The 18,335-nt window shown below is 50.5% G+C and overlaps 10 protein-coding genes across 10 annotated transcripts; 4 read left to right on the top strand and 6 right to left on the bottom strand.

The window, feature by feature from the left end:
• Positions 1 to 348: 348 nt before the first annotated feature.
• Positions 349 to 752, bottom strand: VFPPC_13541 (hypothetical protein; the record flags this gene model as incomplete). The annotated part of the gene is made up of 4 exons (XM_018291316.1): positions 349 to 354; positions 406 to 411; positions 483 to 491; positions 552 to 752. 4 exons carry the CDS (start codon positions 750 to 752, stop codon positions 349 to 351), a joined length of 222 nt encoding a protein of 73 aa, XP_018137640.1.
• Positions 753 to 2,190: 1,438 nt separating this feature from the next.
• Positions 2,191 to 3,508, top strand: VFPPC_13540 (COP9 signalosome subunit 6 (CsnF); the record flags this gene model as incomplete). Its single annotated transcript, XM_018291315.1, has 2 exons — positions 2,191 to 2,467; positions 2,532 to 3,508. 2 exons carry the CDS (start codon positions 2,191 to 2,193, stop codon positions 3,506 to 3,508), a joined length of 1,254 nt encoding a protein of 417 aa, XP_018137639.1.
• A 265-nt stretch (positions 3,509 to 3,773) lies between these two features.
• Positions 3,774 to 5,684, bottom strand: VFPPC_03857 (vacuolar protein sorting-associated protein vps17; the record flags this gene model as incomplete). The annotated part of the gene is made up of 3 exons (XM_018283309.1): positions 3,774 to 4,630; positions 4,685 to 5,138; positions 5,199 to 5,684. The coding sequence occupies 3 exons, from the start codon at positions 5,682 to 5,684 to the stop codon at positions 3,774 to 3,776; spliced, it is 1,797 nt and encodes a 598-aa protein (XP_018137638.1).
• A 360-nt stretch (positions 5,685 to 6,044) lies between these two features.
• VFPPC_16844 (hypothetical protein) lies at positions 6,045 to 6,257 on the bottom strand (the record flags this gene model as incomplete). Its single annotated transcript, XM_018294597.1, has 1 exon — positions 6,045 to 6,257. The coding sequence occupies one exon, from the start codon at positions 6,255 to 6,257 to the stop codon at positions 6,045 to 6,047; it is 213 nt and encodes a 70-aa protein (XP_018137637.1).
• A 536-nt stretch (positions 6,258 to 6,793) lies between these two features.
• Positions 6,794 to 7,711, top strand: VFPPC_03856 (BCP1 protein; the record flags this gene model as incomplete). The annotated part of the gene is made up of 2 exons (XM_018283308.1): positions 6,794 to 6,886; positions 6,944 to 7,711. 2 exons carry the CDS (start codon positions 6,794 to 6,796, stop codon positions 7,709 to 7,711), a joined length of 861 nt encoding a protein of 286 aa, XP_018137636.1.
• Positions 7,712 to 7,830: 119 nt separating this feature from the next.
• On the bottom strand, positions 7,831 to 8,775 carry VFPPC_03855 (Chorismate mutase, AroQ class, eukaryotic type; the record flags this gene model as incomplete). The annotated part of the gene is made up of 3 exons (XM_018283307.1): positions 7,831 to 8,499; positions 8,567 to 8,627; positions 8,705 to 8,775. The coding sequence occupies 3 exons, from the start codon at positions 8,773 to 8,775 to the stop codon at positions 7,831 to 7,833; spliced, it is 801 nt and encodes a 266-aa protein (XP_018137635.1).
• A 1,175-nt stretch (positions 8,776 to 9,950) lies between these two features.
• On the top strand, positions 9,951 to 11,214 carry VFPPC_16843 (methyltransferase domain-containing protein; the record flags this gene model as incomplete). Its single annotated transcript, XM_018294596.1, has 2 exons — positions 9,951 to 10,455; positions 10,559 to 11,214. The coding sequence occupies 2 exons, from the start codon at positions 9,951 to 9,953 to the stop codon at positions 11,212 to 11,214; spliced, it is 1,161 nt and encodes a 386-aa protein (XP_018137634.1).
• Positions 11,215 to 11,394: 180 nt separating this feature from the next.
• VFPPC_03854 (amidase) lies at positions 11,395 to 13,268 on the bottom strand (the record flags this gene model as incomplete). Its single annotated transcript, XM_018283306.1, has 5 exons — positions 11,395 to 11,510; positions 11,564 to 11,846; positions 11,910 to 12,097; positions 12,162 to 13,185; positions 13,236 to 13,268. 5 exons carry the CDS (start codon positions 13,266 to 13,268, stop codon positions 11,395 to 11,397), a joined length of 1,644 nt encoding a protein of 547 aa, XP_018137633.1.
• A 414-nt stretch (positions 13,269 to 13,682) lies between these two features.
• VFPPC_03853 (hypothetical protein) lies at positions 13,683 to 13,952 on the bottom strand (the record flags this gene model as incomplete). Its single annotated transcript, XM_018283305.1, has 1 exon — positions 13,683 to 13,952. The coding sequence occupies one exon, from the start codon at positions 13,950 to 13,952 to the stop codon at positions 13,683 to 13,685; it is 270 nt and encodes an 89-aa protein (XP_018137632.1).
• A 394-nt stretch (positions 13,953 to 14,346) lies between these two features.
• Positions 14,347 to 18,310, top strand: VFPPC_03852 (urea amidolyase; the record flags this gene model as incomplete). Its single annotated transcript, XM_018283304.1, has 7 exons — positions 14,347 to 14,799; positions 14,853 to 14,888; positions 14,948 to 17,018; positions 17,082 to 17,524; positions 17,579 to 17,883; positions 17,937 to 18,013; positions 18,069 to 18,310. 7 exons carry the CDS (start codon positions 14,347 to 14,349, stop codon positions 18,308 to 18,310), a joined length of 3,627 nt encoding a protein of 1,208 aa, XP_018137631.1.
• Positions 18,311 to 18,335: the final 25 nt, after the last annotated feature.

The raw sequence follows: 18,335 nt of genomic DNA, 5'->3' as shown, positions 1-18,335 counted from the left end.
CTTCGTAGCTATAGTGAAGGAAATCTAAGCATAGTTGCAGTGAATTTTGGTCATCCCGTGATATGTCTACTGTTAAACCTTAATTCAAGTTCGGGAACAATAGTATGTAGCATATGTAGTTAGTAATAGGCACGAGTCAGTCAATACTTTACATCCATCTAAAAACGTGGTGCATGTCAAGAAGTTTTAACAATCGTGTCAAGCAGGAATTCACGTTGCTGTGGCGGTAAAGATCAACGAGGACTTCGTAGCATTTTGACGAAACCGTCTGTGGTTGCTATTTACTATGCCATCATACTACTTCTCTCTCCAACGGTGTCCTCCAACATATTCACATCCAGCCTCCCTTTATGCCTAGTGAAAGCATTAGCAACTGGCAACTTCATATGCAGGGCTGGCACTTACGCAGGTCTATCCGTTGCAAGTCAAGAGTACGTTAGTAAAAGTTCTGTTAGGTCGAGTCATGGATTTGCGGAACTTACGCCAATTTGCTAAAGAAGAGTCAGCGTAAAATTCATAGTACCAATACAGTGAGCATGGGAGTTACTTACAACATGAGCCTTAATACCAACGAAGGTGACATCACCCTCGCAAGTAGGATTGCACTTGCAGTTGGGATAGGTGACACTGCTGCCGAGTGCGGTGACAATACCACAGGGAGAGCCGCCGGCGGTAGGACAGGCGTCAAGTCTTCGGGTAAGGGAGGCAGCAGAAGCGGCGGCAACGAGGGAGAGGACAACGGCGAACTTCATTTTGGTTATTTGAGGGGGGCTTTGAGTTAAGAGTATGAGTCTTTATAGATTCTTAGTGGATGTTTCTTCTAGTGGCAGTGTGAGGAGGATGAGAAATAGAAAGAAGAAGTCTACGCCTTATATACTTTTACTTTTGTAACTGACCACACGGACAATTACTCCCAATGCCAGTTTAGACTCAGACACGAAGCAACGTTAACAAATCTACGTGACGAATAACAGGCCACGAGTATGATGACCTTCCAACTTGGTTTCACAGAAGGGCCAACTTGTTGTGCCTCGTACGACCATCGAATGCCGAGAGGCGCGCTTACACGAGACACCACCCCGATTCAATTCGGCTTATATTAAAAGAGTGCCAATGCCGGCCATATTCAGGGTCCCTGCCTACCAACTGGGGAAGCTGAGACACGTGAAGCTGCAATACAACACCTGGGTAGAGGTATCAATGCTGCAAGGGAGGTTGACTCTGCATGACGGAACAATAAGAAGCTCGCGAAGGAGTGAATTCCTCCTATGGACCACAAATAGGATTTGAGCTCGTTCTTGGAGACACCTTTCCCCGCACGTTGGTTGGCACTGGCGCGTTGCAGTGAATGCTACCTTCCGTACGCCGCGATTTGACCGGATGCAGATGGGTGTTGTGAGGTAAGGTTTGGTGTTTCGGCCGTCGCCTAACTGATTTCCAGGGTCGTAATTACATCTGATCTGCACGGCTGGTCGGCGTGAATGACGGAGGGATGCCCCAAGTTAGTATACGTGCCCGAGATGCCGAGAAAGGCAGCATGATGGGAGCTCGGGGCAATAGCTTCAGGGCTCAAGCGTTTCTCGTAAGTTGACTTTACCCGACTGTGGCAACTTGAGACTTTCACTGAGATGAAACTTGCATATTTGGGCCAAAATTGGAATGTTTCCCGTTCGCACGAGGTGTAAATTGGTCTGCGCTTCCGTTTCTGTATGTGGTTGAAACGAGCGGAAAGTTGCGTCCGATAAGATGACCCACACCCAGGCCGAAATATGATCTACCCGCACTTCAACTTGACAATAAACTCTTCCAAAGAAAATGGGGCCCAATTTTGGATGTAGAACTGCGTAAGTGTGTGGACATGGCTACGTTGGTGATGTACTTAAAAATGCTGCCAAAGTACAGGGTAGGTTGAAGCTCAAATTATCACATTGGTGAAGATTGAAGGCGAGTAATTGGCAGCCTGACACAACCCCACATGAACTCATCACTGTGGGTCCGCCGCGGGGCATTCAGTTCCATGTCAATGCTCAGGGTCGAGCTTCACTTTTGACAACAAACGATTCGGGAGCAGCAACAACACCAACAACAGCAACGTAACTCAACCATTTCGGCTCAACAACCTCTCCTTGGCAACGTTCCCCATCTATCTCATCCGACTGGCCTCGATTCCGGTGCTCACCGACTTGCGCCATGTCGGCAAAGCCCTCCAACCCGCTCATCTCGAGCCAAAACAGCTCCCAGCTCCAAGCAGTCCTCCACCCTCTCGTGCTTCTCACCATATCCGACTACATCACACGACACACCCTACGGCAACAAACAGGTCCCGTAATCGGTGGCCTGCTTGGCCAGCAGAATGGCCGTGAAATCACAATCGAGCATGCTTTTGAATGCCACACGAGAGAGGCACCAGAGGTAGATGGTGGCTACTTGCTGGATGCCTCCAAGTTTGGAGCTAGACTAGAGCAGAGTACGCAAATTTCTCCTCCTTTCCGAATCGCTCCTCAAAAGCAAAGATCTCTAACATGATGAAGTGGTTACTGTACACAAGGAACGGCAATTAGATTTCGTAGGCTGGTATACCCTCTTGCCGGGTACCGGCCCAACACCGACCATCCTCCCAATCCACAGCCAAATTCTCGAAGGATGGAACGAATCAGCCGTAGTCCTAGGCTTCCACCCAGAAGAAGTCCTGAATCACACAGTCGGTGGCAAGCTCCCACTCACCATCTACGAAAGCAACTACGAAGTCGACGATCAAAAACCCACCGAGCAAGACGGCGAAGACAAGAAGATGGACGACGGCGAGGCCACTCTGAAGCTCAAATTCCGCGAGGTCCCATACTCTGTGGAAACAGACGAAACCGAAATGATTAGCATGAACTACGTTGCCGAAGGAGGAGGCAACGCTACCGCTGCTTCAGCCCCCACCCCGGCAGCCAGAGACGAGAAACCCACCAGATCCATCGAGTCTAAAGGCAAGGGCAAGAGACGACTAGTTGAAGCTCAGGGCGAGGACAACGAGCCACTAGATGAAAGCGGCGTCTCATACCTAAGCAGAGAAGAAGCAGAAATGGTCGCCTCGCTGACTACTAAAGCAAACGCCATCAAGATGCTGCACTCGCGCATCCGTCTCCTGACAACATATCTCGAACGCCTCCCGCCGTCATACATCTCTGGCGAAAAAGCCGACGTCGAAACCATGGACACAGACCACACCACCCCATCGTTACCTATCCTTCGACAGATCCAAGCGCTTGTAAATAGACTGGGTCTCGTCATCCCATCGGACCAAGAGTCCTTTGATCGGGAGATGCTGCAGGAATCGAACAATGCCAATCTCATTGGCCTTTTGAATAGTGTGATGCAAAGCGTTCACGGCGCAAGAGACGTAGGCAAGAAGTTCTACGTTGTCGAGATGACAAAGGCGATGGGGAGGAGGGGTGCTGCTGGGGATTTTTTGGCGTCACCGGGATTTAATATGCCTGGTGCTGGGGATATTTTAATCTGAGTTGATGGTGTTGTGAAGTGGGCATGATGAAATGGGCATCGAGGCTTGCGAATGATGGTAGGTGGTATGATTTGGTTTGGAGCATGGGCGCAGCATAGAGATTACCTGCCATCCTAGACATCCATGTATATAGTTATGACAATGACATGATACACATGCAGCGACTGGTGATGAAATTCGCTCTCAATTTTAATAGTAAAGATACACTGCCCTACCTACATGCCACAAGAAAACAAGGCAGCTACAAATCTACCTAGGTAGGTACTTAAAAAGTACTGGTAGCCAGCCTACTCGCCGCATTTCTCGCATCAATTCTATCGTCATCATCCTCCTCATTCAGACCCCCCAATCCAGAGCTCCTCTGCCCCTCTCTCGCGTCCTCCTCCGCACGCTCATTCTCCTCAGTAACCTTACCCATAAAGCTACTCGACGTGCTGCGCGTAGCATCCGACCGACGGGGCACGCCGCTCCAAGCATCACCCTTGGGTCCCTGGCTGGACGCCATGCTTGATCGTCGCACAGTAGGGTGTGATTCACGACCCAGTCGGCTCAGACCGCCCGATGCGTCAATGGAGCGGATATCAGGCCGGACCGTCTCCAAAAGCGCAAGGGTTCGTCGCTCTGCATCAATTTCGCGGAGCACATAGTCGCGGATACTGCTTCGGAGATCTGTAGCCGTCCTAAAGAACCACTTCCTTCGTTCGTGGATGAGGTTTTGTGTCACGCGGTTGGTTTTACTGTATAGGTTGGCTTCGAAGTGGCGGGCATCATCGAGGGCAGTGATTGCTTCGTCGACCTTTTCACGGCGTACGCTGGAGCTGGCTTTTAGACGGTCTGCGGCATTGAGTTTGCTTCGCGTCGCTTCTTGGGATTGAAGGAATTCTCGGATCAGGATTTGTCGGTTAGTAAGGGACTCTTTGACGATGAAGGCGTCTTGCGAGTGGTATTGGAAGGGGTCGCCTATGGCGGCTGCTTGGGCGGTGGCCTGGGCAGCGTGGTAGTCGCCCATTGTCTGGATCACTCGGCCAAGCTTTTTGTAGGCGTTGGCGAGACCCGGGTGGGGTTCTTGAACGTGCATGTTGCTGAGCTTGACGCCGTAGTCGGATTCAGCGAGTCCAAGTCCTGGGTTTGTCAGTCGTTGATAGGCATTCAGAGTTTTGTGTGAATTGGACCTACCTCTTCTCGCTTTGACCATTTTGTCAACCTTGTGGCCGGCATCCATGGTTCCGAGGTAGAAAAGCTTCACGGTGGGACGAGCATCTGCTAGCTCGGGGGTATCATCAGGCGGAGGGGCAAACTGCTTGAGGATCTTTCTTCGGACTCCTGTGGCTGGTTGCTTCATCTTGACCAAGGGGCTGTAGCCAAAATCGCTCTCAACAAATAAAACCATCTCATCGTCTCGCATGAGAGTCTCACTGCTGCAGACATAAGTAAACCATCGCTGCATCATGGCCTTGACGCGGTTCTCGTCTTCGTCCGTTCCAGCACCAGCGGCAGTTACAGGAGGCGGAACCGCAGGGACGAGGGCTTCGGGGTTGGCAGAGATGAGGTGCTCTCCGAGCTTGACGAATTCGGAATGCAGACGTCTGACATCTCGGTATTGCGTGGTTCGGAACGACGGGAGGTTGGTCTATTGCAGGTTAGAGGAATGCGCTCAATGTAAACCAGACACTTTTGTTATGGCACCCACATGAACATCGAAACGAAGCACAGGGTCCTTCTTGCCAGTCCGTTCCAAACCTGTTATCTTGGCCTGGAGCTTAAACTGCGGTCTTTGTTGAGCGGGAGGAGGTTGCTGTGCTTGCTCGGCCTGGCGTCTCAGCCCTGATGCTGGTTGTTGGCCTGTTGGCTGGGAAGCCTGGGAAGCCTGGGAGACCTCAGGGTGCGATTCACTCGCGGATTCGGTCACAGAAGATCCCAGAGTCGTAGACTGCTCGACATCACCGCCTTCAGTACCCGATTCTGTGGTTGCGGTGCCAGGTCGCTGGAAGCCTTCACCATCGCTGGACGCTTCCAAGCCACCAGGCTGCGGGCTATATGGGAACGGCGAGGAGCCATTCTCGCCAGCAACAGGTGCGAAGCCGGTGCGTGTATGATGTGGCGATGACCCGGGGCTATTGCCCCAAGGCGAGGCGGCCGGGTCCTCGGACTCGTTGATTGAGGCGCTGTAGTCCATTGCCTCGTGTCAGTCGGGAATGTCGTTGGATGGGGTGAGGTCGTCGGGGTAGGTATGAGAAGCCGGAGAGTGAATAACTGAGGACGGCAAGTTTTTAGCAAAAGAGCATGGTGTAGTGACAACACTCATCCAAGTTCCTCCGCTGCCTGCTTTCGGTGCTGTGAGTTGAGAATATCGCCTAAGGTGAAGCTTGGTGGTGACGCAAGTTGGCAGGCTGCGATACAACGGGGCCTGGTCCAAGTCAGCCTCCGCTCCAGAGCACTGTGATCGTCCATGCCGGTCGTTCGTGAAGAGTCCGAGAGGATGGAGCTACATTATTGGTTGGGTGCTGCTCGGACGCCCCACCGCTCGAGGTGCGAGCTATTTCGAGGTTTCTGCTGCACCCGAGTTTTGAATCATTCTTTCACCTGGTCTCAACAATCGGGTCACAATAAATGCTCCTCGATGCATTTTGGAATGCATTAAGACGATGCTGAGTTTATGACCTGCTACGTACGCCGGATGAGGGTATAAGACAATGGCAGGTGAGAGGGTAGCGCCACCAGACTGAGGACAGGCTGGGAGACAATGCATGAGCTATACTTCTCCCAATCTATATTGGCTACGAAGGCACCGTGGAGTTTTCTAAGTGAAAATGAATATTTGAAGGATTCAACTTCCTCCTCCTGCGATGAAGTACAATCGAGACCTTGAGGTGTATGTAACCGATGAGCTCTGACGTCGAGAAGGCGTTATGTTGGGATACGAATTTTACGGACGCCGAGCTCCATGTTTAAATGTTTCAGAAAGAACTTTCACCGATGCCCATATCACTCGCAGGCTTTGGGTCATGATTAGCAAAATATTTGAAAGACTTCATATGCAACTGCCATCTCATGACGTACCCAAGTTGGCTGCCCGATCGGGTTAGTGCGGGGCGGGCTGCTGGCAAAATTTCTGGGAGGCGACCGATGGAGGTCAAATTTGGCGGGCAATTGAACATTCTTCAACGATACAGACCAGCGTTGCTTTTTTCTTAGATCTTTTCACCACGCCAATTCTCGCAGGCAGCCGTACGAACGGGTAGCTACACACCATAATCGCACGACCAAAACTATACACAACACACAATGGGCAAGAAGAGATCAAGAGAAGAGGGTAAAGAGGTCCCGCCCGCCGACGCTGGTGCGGACCGAATGGATGAGGATAGCAACGACGAGGAGGTATGGTGCATGCTTTAGTCTCAATAACTTGACCATACGCTAACACTGAGACCCCAGGACTTTGACATGGTAGACGTCGAGTTTGAATGGTTCAACTTTGACCCCGAAATCGACTTCCACGGCATCAAAGCCCTCCTGCGACAGCTCTTCGATGTAGATGCCAACGTATTCAACATGTCCGCGCTGGCCGACCTTGTCCTCTCCCAACCCACAATCGGTTCGACCGTCAAAGTCGACGGGAAAGAAACCGACCCATACGCCATGCTCACTGCCCTCAACACACATGTCCACCGCGAGACGGAGCCCATGAATGACATTCTGAAATACTTGGTCGAAAAGGCGCAAACAAACGACTCGCTAGCTGTGATCCCCGAGCTCATCAATGCCGGCAAGCATGTTGGATTGGTATTCTCCGAGCGTTTCATCAACATGCCGCCTGAAATTGGACCGCCGCTGTACTCAATGCTCATCGACGAGGTCGAGGCAGCGGTGGAGGACAAGGAGCCATACGAGTTTTCGCACTACCTGATTCTATCCAAGACATACCAAGAAGTAGAGTCGACGCTGGACGTGGAGAATCGCAAGAAGAAAAAGGCCAAGGAGGAGGCGTCTACCTTTTTCTTCCATCCTGAGGACGAGGTGTTGCACAAGCATGCTCTTGCATACGGTAGCTATTCGTACACCAAGGAGGAGGATTCGGTGGCGGACAGCAAGCGAGCATTCCAGGAGGCGGGCATCAAACCCGCTGGACATATGATTTTGATTGAAGCGAGCAAGTTTCCGGGTGCAGTTAAGGCCATCAATGACTACTTGCGGCCGCAGTAACATGCATCAGCCACATGAGGAAAATTAAACATTTTATAGATATGACTACCATGATTCAAAGTTCCCAACATCCAATTCCCATTTCGTGACCAAGCGTCGTACATCCTGCACATCCACGTCTATTGTTCACCTTCCAATCTCTGCATCAAGTACTCCACCTCAACCTCCTTGGTCAACGGAATTACAAAGTCCTCATACATGGCCACCACCGCATCCACATCAATCTTCACATGCTCCTCAGACTCATCCGAAATAGACGGATCCTTGCCATACGTTAAAGCCTTGAGCCGCAACCTCGCCAGCACAGACTTCTCCACCGCCTTATTCGTAATGCTCGTCTCAATGCCCACCCGGTCATTCGCCAAAATCAACTTCTTGTACTTCTCCGGATCAGATCGGTATTTCGACTCCGCGACGAATTTGCCGAAATGAATTCTCCGCGACAGCGCCTGCAGACACGCGAAGTCGGACGTCGCCGCTGAGCCGTAATTCTCCTGCGACTCGCCGCGGTCTTCGCGTCCAAAGTCGGGGCACACGGCGGGGAGGAACTTTTCAATGTAGAAGTTTTTAATCTTGTCGTTGACGTTGACGTCGTTGGGGTGCAGAATCTTGGGGTAGTTGAGGGGCTTGAGGATGGGGGTTTGGACGGCGTCCGGGAAGAAGGGGTATTCGTCGGGGGATTCGTAGCGGCGGATGAGGGATTGGAGTTTTTCTTGTTCGGAGAAGTACCAGTCGAAGAAGGAGAGGTTGCTGTTGGGGATCTTGAGGGCGCCGGGGGTGTAGATGGTCTGATTTGGAGGATTGTGAGTTTGGGTTGCGGAGAGTAGGGTGAGATGGATAAGGCTGTTAGTGTACCTTGTTTAGGGCGAATTGGACTCGCTCAATGAGGTGAAAGGTGATTGTATCTTCTAGACGGCTGGGTCTTGTTAGTAATGTGTGTAATTGACTGGTGACATGTCTGGGATGGCGGGAAGAGGGTCTGATTCGACTCACATCAGTTGGAAGCGAATCCGGGATAGGTCCAACACCTTGGACGCATCGTTCATGTCCACTGCGGAATCCATGACGGGCAATTGGGCAGGTCTGGGATTTCAGACGTGATGTATACTGCAGTGGTAGGTGATTCGGTCCAGGGAAGTAGCAAAAGTACAGCTGTCGTCTCATGGGAATGGTGTCAGATCATGAAGTGGATTTTCTCATCGGCATGCCGACAAGTCTGGTGGGATGAGCATTGGAAGTGGATTGCAGCTCCGACGCCGGCGGGACGGAGTGGCGTCAATGGAGGTCAGTGGAGGGGCAGTTGCATCTGGCGCTCAGAGGCAATTGACTGGCTCGACCTCAGGATTACTGGGCAACATTGAAGGAAGGCCCAGTCCGATGCACCTGCCACCGACATTCAAGATCAGACTTCGACTGGACTTCAAATGTCAACTTGGTTCATCAAGCTGGTGGAGTAGTCAGATTGGCGACAAATCTGAATAGTCTCCATCGATGCTTTGCCTAGCATTTAACATTCCGCTGTATTGCCTACTATTGTTCTCCTTCATCCAATATTCTCTGGCGCCGCCACTCGTCTCTCGTCTCTTGCATCTTGCAGTGTCTCGTCTGTTGTGACACTCAATGTGGAAGATGGGTTTGGAGAGACAGACATTGGCCACTCGACTTGCTCTGGACAAATTCGGCCGATGGCAACCATCGAATTTATATTGTGTTGGAAGTGCTCAGTTTGGACATTGCGTTGTATTTCGTTCCATCTTCGTCTTCCTTCATGGCTGTCATCCAGTCTTTTGGGCATCACAGGCGTTCCGTTGACTTCTGCCAGGCATCAACCAGGCAAACAGCAAGACATTCGAGACATTCAACCCCGTCAAAGACAGCGGACGCTAACAGCAATTGATCACCCCGACTCTCTCCAGCACTATTTTGCGCCAATGATCTCATTTGTCGCATTACAAGCCCCCTGGCTACTAAGTATGGCGACTCCATGCTACTCCAACCTTGATTGGATCCATCTTCCACCTACCGGCAGTTCCTGGAAGCTTCCGTCAGCAATCAGCAACCAGCAATTCCGTTCCCAGACAGAGACAACGAGAGTACGACTAGCCTAGTTTTCTCCCAAACACCCATTTACCCGCCATCACATCGCTGGCTATGCATACACATGGCCTGGGATTCTGTTGGCGTAATCGTTGTTGCTGGCCGCCTTGAACCAAATTCCAACGCGGTTTAATCCGCAAGTATGGAATCGACAACAGAAGCCGCCGCCGACCGACGAAGCGATGAGACAGTCAGCAAAGGCAAAGACAAGGATCCCAAGACGAAATCACCTCCGAGGACGAAGACACCACCTGACGTCTCCGAGGTCAAGCCCACGACGCAGCAACACCAGTCGCCGCCGGAGGCCGAGATAGAGACTGATGACACAGCAACCATCGAAGTTGATTCACGACACAATTATGACTCTGCAAGTGATGCCGGATACGGGACAGACGAGGCCGGATCAACTGCCTCGACCTCAATATCTAGCAGCATCCGCGACTATGCTTTTGAGAACAACCGGCGTTACCACAAATACCAGGAGGGTCGGTACCAGTTTCCAAACGATGAGCCCGAACAGGAGAGAGAAGACATGAAGCACTCCATGATTGTCAACCTTTGCGATGGCAGGCTGCACTTTGCGCCTTTGCACAACCCGCAGCGGATTTTGGATGTCGGGACTGGAACGGGTATTTGGGCCACTGACAGTGAGTGAAGTTTTCGTGCACGTTAATACACCAAATATCAGGCTACACGAATGGCAAATTCAACCCGCGACTCATGAAAACTTGCTAACGTCTACTTCCCAAGTGGGTGACGAGTATCCAGAAGCAGACGTCCAAGGCATAGACCTAAGTCCCATTCAACCACAATGGGTCCCCCCAAATGTGCACTTCATCCTCGACGACGCCGAAGCGGAATGGGTCTATCCCGAGAACTCACTAGATTACATTCATCTCCGACACATGACATCGTCAATCCGAGACTGGCCACTACTAGTTTCCAGAGCATACGAAGCCCTCGCACCCGGGGGCTGGATTGAAATGCAAGAACTCATGTTTGACCTACGATGCGACGACGACTCTGTCCGGCCGGGAAACATGGTAGCCGGCTTCTTCGACAATATGAAGAAGGGACTTGAATCCTTTGGGGTGGACTTGCTAGCGATGCGGAAGAATCAGCAATTCCTTCTTGACGCGGGCTTCATTCATGTTCAGGAGGTCCCACGCAAGGTTCCCGTCGGTGTGTGGCCCAAGGGGCAGAAGATGAAGACTATTGGCCTTTACAACAGGAGCATGATTTACGATGCCTTGTCTGGCGTGTCAATAAAGCCGTTTAAACATGGTTTGAAGTGGCCGCAGGAGGAGATTGAGCTTTATTTGGTTGGGGTGAGGAAGGATTTGATGGACAGTTCGCAGCATGGATATATCCCTTTTCATGTGGTTATTGGTCAGAAGCCGGAATAGTTGGACCACTGTACGAATGCGATGGAAGTTCAACTTCGAGCTATGGGTGTGATTTGATGAGCGTTGGATCTTTTATAGCTGTAATTTGACCTGCACTGCCCAAAGTACCCCTAGCTAATGCATATGTTTCCATGACGTCGCAAGTCCCAGTGTGTTTGACGAGTAACTTCCACATGCTTGTCAGGCATTGACAATCTTGTCTATGATATTCATTGCTCCCATAACTGTTTCATCATGATACGGTAAGCCAACTACTTGAACAGAGACTGGCATTCCCCTGTAGAGTCCATTATCATCTACGACGGAATGTTAGCGTAGCGAGATACCATGGTCGGATTATTTAACTTACAAAGCAACATATTCTCCTTGTCCAGCTCGCTCAGAGGCTTGTATTCGTCAGGATACAAGTCAGTCTCTAGGACCTTACCCACGGGAATCACACCGCTAGGGTAGTCGAGCAGATTCCATTGTGCGCAGTATCCCCACCAGGGCTTAACGTCGTGACGAGTGCCTTGTAATGGCGCCACCGGACAAATGAGAACATCCATGGGTTTGTGTGAGGTGCCTGACTTGGTTGTCTCGGCCCATTTCTGTAGGTACTCTGTTCGATATACATCGCGAGCGATATTGAGCTGTGGCTGGTGTGAGATACACTCTTCACGACAATATATCAGAGGGGAAATGGACAATCTCACCTTCCAGACTTCATGTATGGACCGCTGTTTAATCTTGGGATCATCAAGCAGCTTCTTTGCAGATGGGAGCATGGGCTCCTCTCCTGCGGCAAGAGTCTGCTTAATATCCAGACCTCCATCCGTAAAATACAGCGGCAGCAGGATGTCATCCCATGCCCTCATGTGGTCATGGGGCTTGAAGCCAAAAACTAATAGTAGCTATTGTTAACTCAATTCGTCCCATAAATATCGGAGGTATAAATGGCATGTTACCTTCGTGTCCATTCTGTTCCAGCTGATCTGCAACCGCTTTCAAAACTCTGGTAATATAAGGATGCGGCAGTACAACCTCATCACAAACCATGACCCCAATCTTCAACTTTTTATCTCCATGATTTTCAATCTGTGATTGCCAAGGCATCGCAAGAAGAGGTTCCTTCAACCAAGGCTTCGAGTCCGAAACCACCTGGAAAAAGAGCTCCAGATCCTGGATACTATGGCCCATCGGCCCTGCAACGGCGGTGATCGACTCTGCACCTGTCATGGTACACTCCCATCCGGCAGTGGGAACCCGTTTCCCAGATGGCTTAAAGCCATAGAGACCGTTGAACGCGGCAGGAACCCTGATTGATCCTCCAATATCAGACCCGATCCCCAGCGGCGAACCGCGTTGTGCGAGAAGAGCGCCCTCTCCTCCACTAGAGCCACCAGCACCAAGATTGGTGTTCCATGGGTTTAAAGTGCGTCCGTATATGTTACTTACCGTTTCGAGGACCATCATACACTGCGGATTATTCGTCTTGGCGTAGAGAACAGCCCCTGCGTTTCTCATGATTTGCACAATGTGAGCGTCTTCATTTTTGATGCCGTTCTTGGCATATGAGATGTATCCAGCAGTAGTTGGGTATCCTTTAACGTTATAGTGGTCTTTGACGGACACAGGCACACCATGCAATGGTCCTACCGGCTTCCCTGTCGTTTCAAGAACGTGATCAAGCTGGCGAGCTTGCTTGAGAGCGTCATGGAAGAATATTTCCGTGAGACAGTTGGTCAACTGTTGCGCGACTGCTGCTTGTTGGCAAAATGCCTCTGTGACTTGCAGGCATGTGTATTCCCGGTCTCTTATCTTGGTGGCCAGAGCGGATGCGCCGTGGCGAGTTATCTGTAAAACATGCTGCGGGAGCAGCTCTGACAGCACATCAAGAACTCGAGTGGTTGACTCTTTAAGTCCCTGTAATTTCTGGGGTGGGATAACCCATTGCACTGGTATCGCAGATGTGCGCTGCCGTTGGTATTGCTAGTATTTGTTAGCTGAGATTCATCAGGCGGCGTGACGTGAACACGAACCTCTGCAACAGCTTGCCAGGAAGTTTGTCCCATGTTGCTATTCTACTGCAGTGCTGCCTCAATCAACTAAGATTTGAGTGCCCAGCTTGTGCTTCCAGATTGACCGGTCTTGTCCTTAAGAAGATATCGCATGTAGTCAGACTAGTACACCGGCGTTGAACCCAGTGCCCTCTCCAATCGTGATCTCATGAATATAGAGCTAGAACCAGAACGAAGTCCGTAGCCCCGACCGGAAGCTAGGAATTACCGAAACAGTATCCTCACGGCGAAGTGCGACTATGAGATATTCTCCGGAGCAGTGCACCATAGGCACAGTCGCCAAACTTAGCTCCCCTCGTGAAAACCTACTCTTTGCGTCACTGCTGAAGAGCTATTTCAGGAACTAGAGCTGGCAAGCTCAAACTACCATCAAATTCCAGGGTCTTGATATTAGCGTCCTCGTAGAGGTCATGGGAAACGCAGACACTTGGTTATTGATTGCCAAGAGTGGGCCACAGTATCGACTTGTCGGCCAGAAGGAGAAACATAGTTTGGGGAAGTTAAAATGATTTCGAAGCTAGGATATCCAAGCGAGGTGGAGTGAACATGAAGACATTGGAGGCATCTCTCAACCGTGAGGCTTATCGTCGTCAATTTCACCTTAAAGAATGCAGTTCCACGGCATGCGTAACAGCTTGAAAGCGCAAGTATGGCATGGTGTAAGTCTCCGCATGACATTTTGTGGATAGTTGGATCTTCTTGTGGCGCCAAGCTCGTGGAAGAGCACCAAAAAGGGAAATGTTCCCAGTTCCCATGCAAAGTCGCCAAACACCAACAATACAATGGGCAAGCCACGGCTCGTCAAGACGGTTGATGGGTATTGCCGTCTAAGATGTTGCAAGGAACTAAGTCTTCGTTGAATACCTACGAATCCACATTGCATTTGTGGCACGGTCGATCTTGCACGATCCAGGTCGTTCACTCACATTGTATTAGATAGTCTAAATGCATACAACACGTGTCTCTTTATAAAAGCACAAATGTCTACTCTAGTGCATCTTAATGACTAAGTTACAAGCATTTACATCTCTTTGCCCTTATCATATTTTCAAGCAGCGGTGATTAAAGTGTAATGGCTAAGATCTCAGCGCGGCGGCTTCTCATCGCTAATCGCGGTGAGATTGCTAACCGCATTCTAAGAACAGCTCGTCGGCTGGGCTATTTCGTAATCTCAATATACGTCGCCATCGATGCATCCAGTCCTCATGTCGCTGATGCGGACCTTTCAATCCCGGTTTCCTCCTATACCAATATCGAGGAGATCGTTAGGCTGATAGAGCAGCACAACGTCCATTTTGTCATTCCCGGATACGGCTTCTTATCTGAGAATGACAAGTTTGCAGGTGCTGTTGAAGATGCAGGAGCTGTTTTTGTCGGTCCTTCGCCGGAGCATATTGTCACATTTGGTATCAAGGATCGTGCGAGGGACTTGGCTGCAAGCATTGGTGTTCCCACGTGTCCAGGCTCTGGGATCATTGAATCAGAGGATGAGGCGGCGGTTGCTGCCAAGAAAATAGGGTATCCTGTAAGTCAACCGAATGAGCCATGTTCAAGACGTTGCCCTAACGCTGCATTTAGGTGATGCTCAAGGCCACCGCAGGAGGTGGAGGAATGGTAAGAATCAGCAACTTCGCAAAACACTCATAACCATACCAGCACTAATACACTTTTAGGGCTTGAAGATATGCGAGAACGAGAGTGAAGTACGCGCCTCGTTTAGCAACGTTGTCAGTCGGGGTAAAGCTCTGTTCTCAAACCCAGGAGTCTTCTTGGAGAAGTACTTCCCCGTGTCTCGGCACATAGAGGTGCAAGTCTTCGGTGATGGTAGGGAAGACTGTGTGATCCTCGGTGAGCGAGAGTGCTCTATCCAGAGAAGACATCAAAAAGTAATTGAAGAGTCGCCCAGCCCGTTTGTCGAGAAACGGCCAGATTTGAGAGCGCGTTTGTTTGAAGTTTCCCGACTCCTTACCAGCAAGATCAAGTATAGATCAGCGGGGACAATAGAGTACCTTGTCGATGATGCTACCGGCCAGTTTTTCTTCTTGGAAATGAACACGCGCTTGCAGGTTGAGCATGGTATAACAGAGTTGCGATTTGGCATAGATTTGGTGGAGATGATGCTCAAGCAAGCCGAACGACCGTTGGATTTGGGTGACTTCAAACTACTAACACCAACTGGTTCCGCTATTGAAGCTCGTTTGTACGCCGAGAATCCCCTCAAAAATCACATGCCAAGTCCAGGGCAGCTCCAGTACGTCAAATTTGGCAGCACGCCAGGGAGTAGAGTCGACACATGGGTTCAGACGGGCACCAACGTTTCTCTGTCCTTCGATCCGCTGCTGGCGAAGGTCATGGTTCATGGAACCGGTAGGGCTGATACCGTCCTCAAGTTGGCGCAACTCCTGGACGATACAAGCTTGCAGGGAATTGTAACCAACAAGGACTACCTGCGCCGAATCTTGGACACAAATTGGTTCACCGAGGGAAGAACCACGACCAATGTTCTCGACAGCTTCCAATACAAGCCACATGTCATGGAGATAAATTCCCCAGGCTCCTATACCACCATTCAAGATTTCCCTGCAAGGATTGGTATCGGGTTCGGAATTCCTGAAGGCGGTCCCATGGACTCGCTACACGCTCGACTCGCAAACTGCGTGGTTGGAAATGAACCAGGCTGTGAGCTCCTCGAAATAACATTCACAGGTCCTACGATCAGGTTTCATCAAATGGCTATTATCGCACTGGCTGGCTCTGCTGTTGAAGCACAGATTGACGGCGCGCCCGTACCAATGTACTCGCGAGTGCAAGTCTCCGCTGGGGCCACGTTGACAATGGGACGTATCTCTGATGGATGTCGAGTGTATCTTGCTGTGCGTGGAGGTTTCCCTGGTATTCCAAACTACCTTGGCTCTAAGTCGACGAGCCCAGTGGTTGAAGTCGGGGGATTGCAGGGCCGTCCTCTTGTCGAGGGCGACATGTTAGATATTGCAAGTGTTACAGCTGATGATTTTGAACCTTTCACCCTCCCCAAGTCACTTATTCCAGTTTGGGACCCAGCTGTTGTATACTGTCTTTCTGGACCTCATGATTCCCCTGACATCATGACTCCGGCCGGTGTTGAAGCCATCTATTCGAATGAGTGGACTATATCACACCAGGCCTCACGTATTGGTGTGCGTCTCCATGGACCACAACCGCAATGGGCGCGTCAGACGGGTGGTGAAGGGGGTTCACATCCAAGCAACTACCTGGATTATCCGTACTCGATAGGGGCAATTAACTGGACTGGAGACTCGTCCGTTATTTTCCCCATCGATGGCCCATCGCTGGGTGGCTTCATCACTTCGCAGGTTATTCCGAGGGCTGAGCTCTTCAAAATTGGTCAACTGAAACCTGGAGACAAATTCCACTTCGTCCCTATCTCGATTCAAGCGGCGATGGGGCTGCTTCAAAGGCAAGCAGAATATCTTGAAGGAGTGGCACGACTTGCTTCAGGAACATCAACAACTGTGAAGCCGCTCATCCTCGATCTGCCGCCAGACTCAGTTGCGAAATCGTCATCGTCGGCGATCATAGGCACATGGAACGGAATCACAATCCGTCAAGCAGGCGACTCGAGCATTCTGGTAGAGCTATCACAATCCCTTCAGCTAGAAACTCGTTGTAAAGTGCAGGCTATTGCAGAGGCACTCGACGCGGCTGCCATGGACGGAGTGATCCTGACGACACCCATCGGATGTAGTAAGTCAACAGACACAATGTTTCCCGCACCAAAAAATAACAATATATATCTGACATTTGCAGGTCTAATGGTTCAATATGACTATTTCAAAATCTCGCAGGCTAAGCTCGTTGACAACGTACTGCGAATTGTGCAGCAAAAGGGACCAGAAGCGACGAAACTATCCAGTCGTCACATCCGACTACCGATGGTTTTTGATGACAAAGTAAACAAGGCAGCTATCGAACGATACATGGCGACGCAACGACCGTATGCTACGTATCTTCCTGACCCTGTAGAGTTTATCGCGCGGTCCAATGGCCTTCAATCTAAACAGGAGATACTTGACAAAGTTCTTAGCACAAGGATCTTAGTTGTTGGCGTCGGTTTCTGGAGCGGTACACCCATTGGCATCCCACTGGACCCTCGGGCTCGGCTCATGGTACCCAAGTTCAATCCATCAAGGACGTTTTCGCCAGCCGGTGGCTTGGGAATAGGTGGCTGTTTCTTTTCCTGTGATCCTATCGTAAGTCGACCCTTCAAGACTCCCCGACAACAACTAATATGATTGTGAATGAAGGACGCTCCCGGTGGCTACGTAAACTTTGGTCGCACTCTTCCCGGCTGGGACAAGTTCTGCGTGAATAAGAATTTCGGTGACAGGCCATGGCTTTTCGACAATTTTGACCAGCTGAGCTTCTATGTTGTTGACGAGGAGGAATTTGAGCGAATTTATAGCCGCTTCCAGGCCGGCAAATATGACTTTGACATTACTCATACAGAGTTTGATGTCGATGAGTATTCTGAGTTTTGCAGGAGCATTGAGCATGAGACGGCCGTGTTCAAGGCGAAGCAGGAGGCGGCGACTGCCATCGAGACAGAACGGTACGGTATTGTAGATTGAACCCTCCGTAAAGCTTTGCTAATCCCATACGTAGGGAGAAACAACTCCTGGCTCAGTGGCAGGCGGAGCAAGATGTCGAAAAAGATACTGTCCCTTCTCTGGACAATATTGGTAGGTTGTCGATGGATCTGCTACTGGCACCCGTCATTCGTTAACCGAGTCATAGACGATTCCTTGAAGGTTCAAGCACCGATGCATGCCAGCATATACAAGATGAAAGTGAAGAAAGGAGACAGAATATCCGAAGGCGACATTTTGGTCATTCTGGAGGCAATGAAGATGGAGGTCAATGTGGCAACGACAACTGCCCAAGCAGGTCTTGTTGTGCAGAGTGTTGTCGTTGGACCAGGGGACATTGTAAAACCAGGAGATACCATCATGGTGCTGTCAGACTCAGAACAAGAGTGATGAGACTCTGAGAGTGCCAGCCACG

This window comes from Pochonia chlamydosporia, chromosome 2, assembly GCF_001653235.2.
Source record: "Pochonia chlamydosporia 170 chromosome 2, whole genome shotgun sequence".
NCBI lineage: Eukaryota > Fungi > Ascomycota > Sordariomycetes > Hypocreales > Clavicipitaceae > Pochonia > Pochonia chlamydosporia.
Note: the sequence above shows the minus strand (reverse complement) of the source record. Positions and strands in the feature narration are given on the sequence as shown.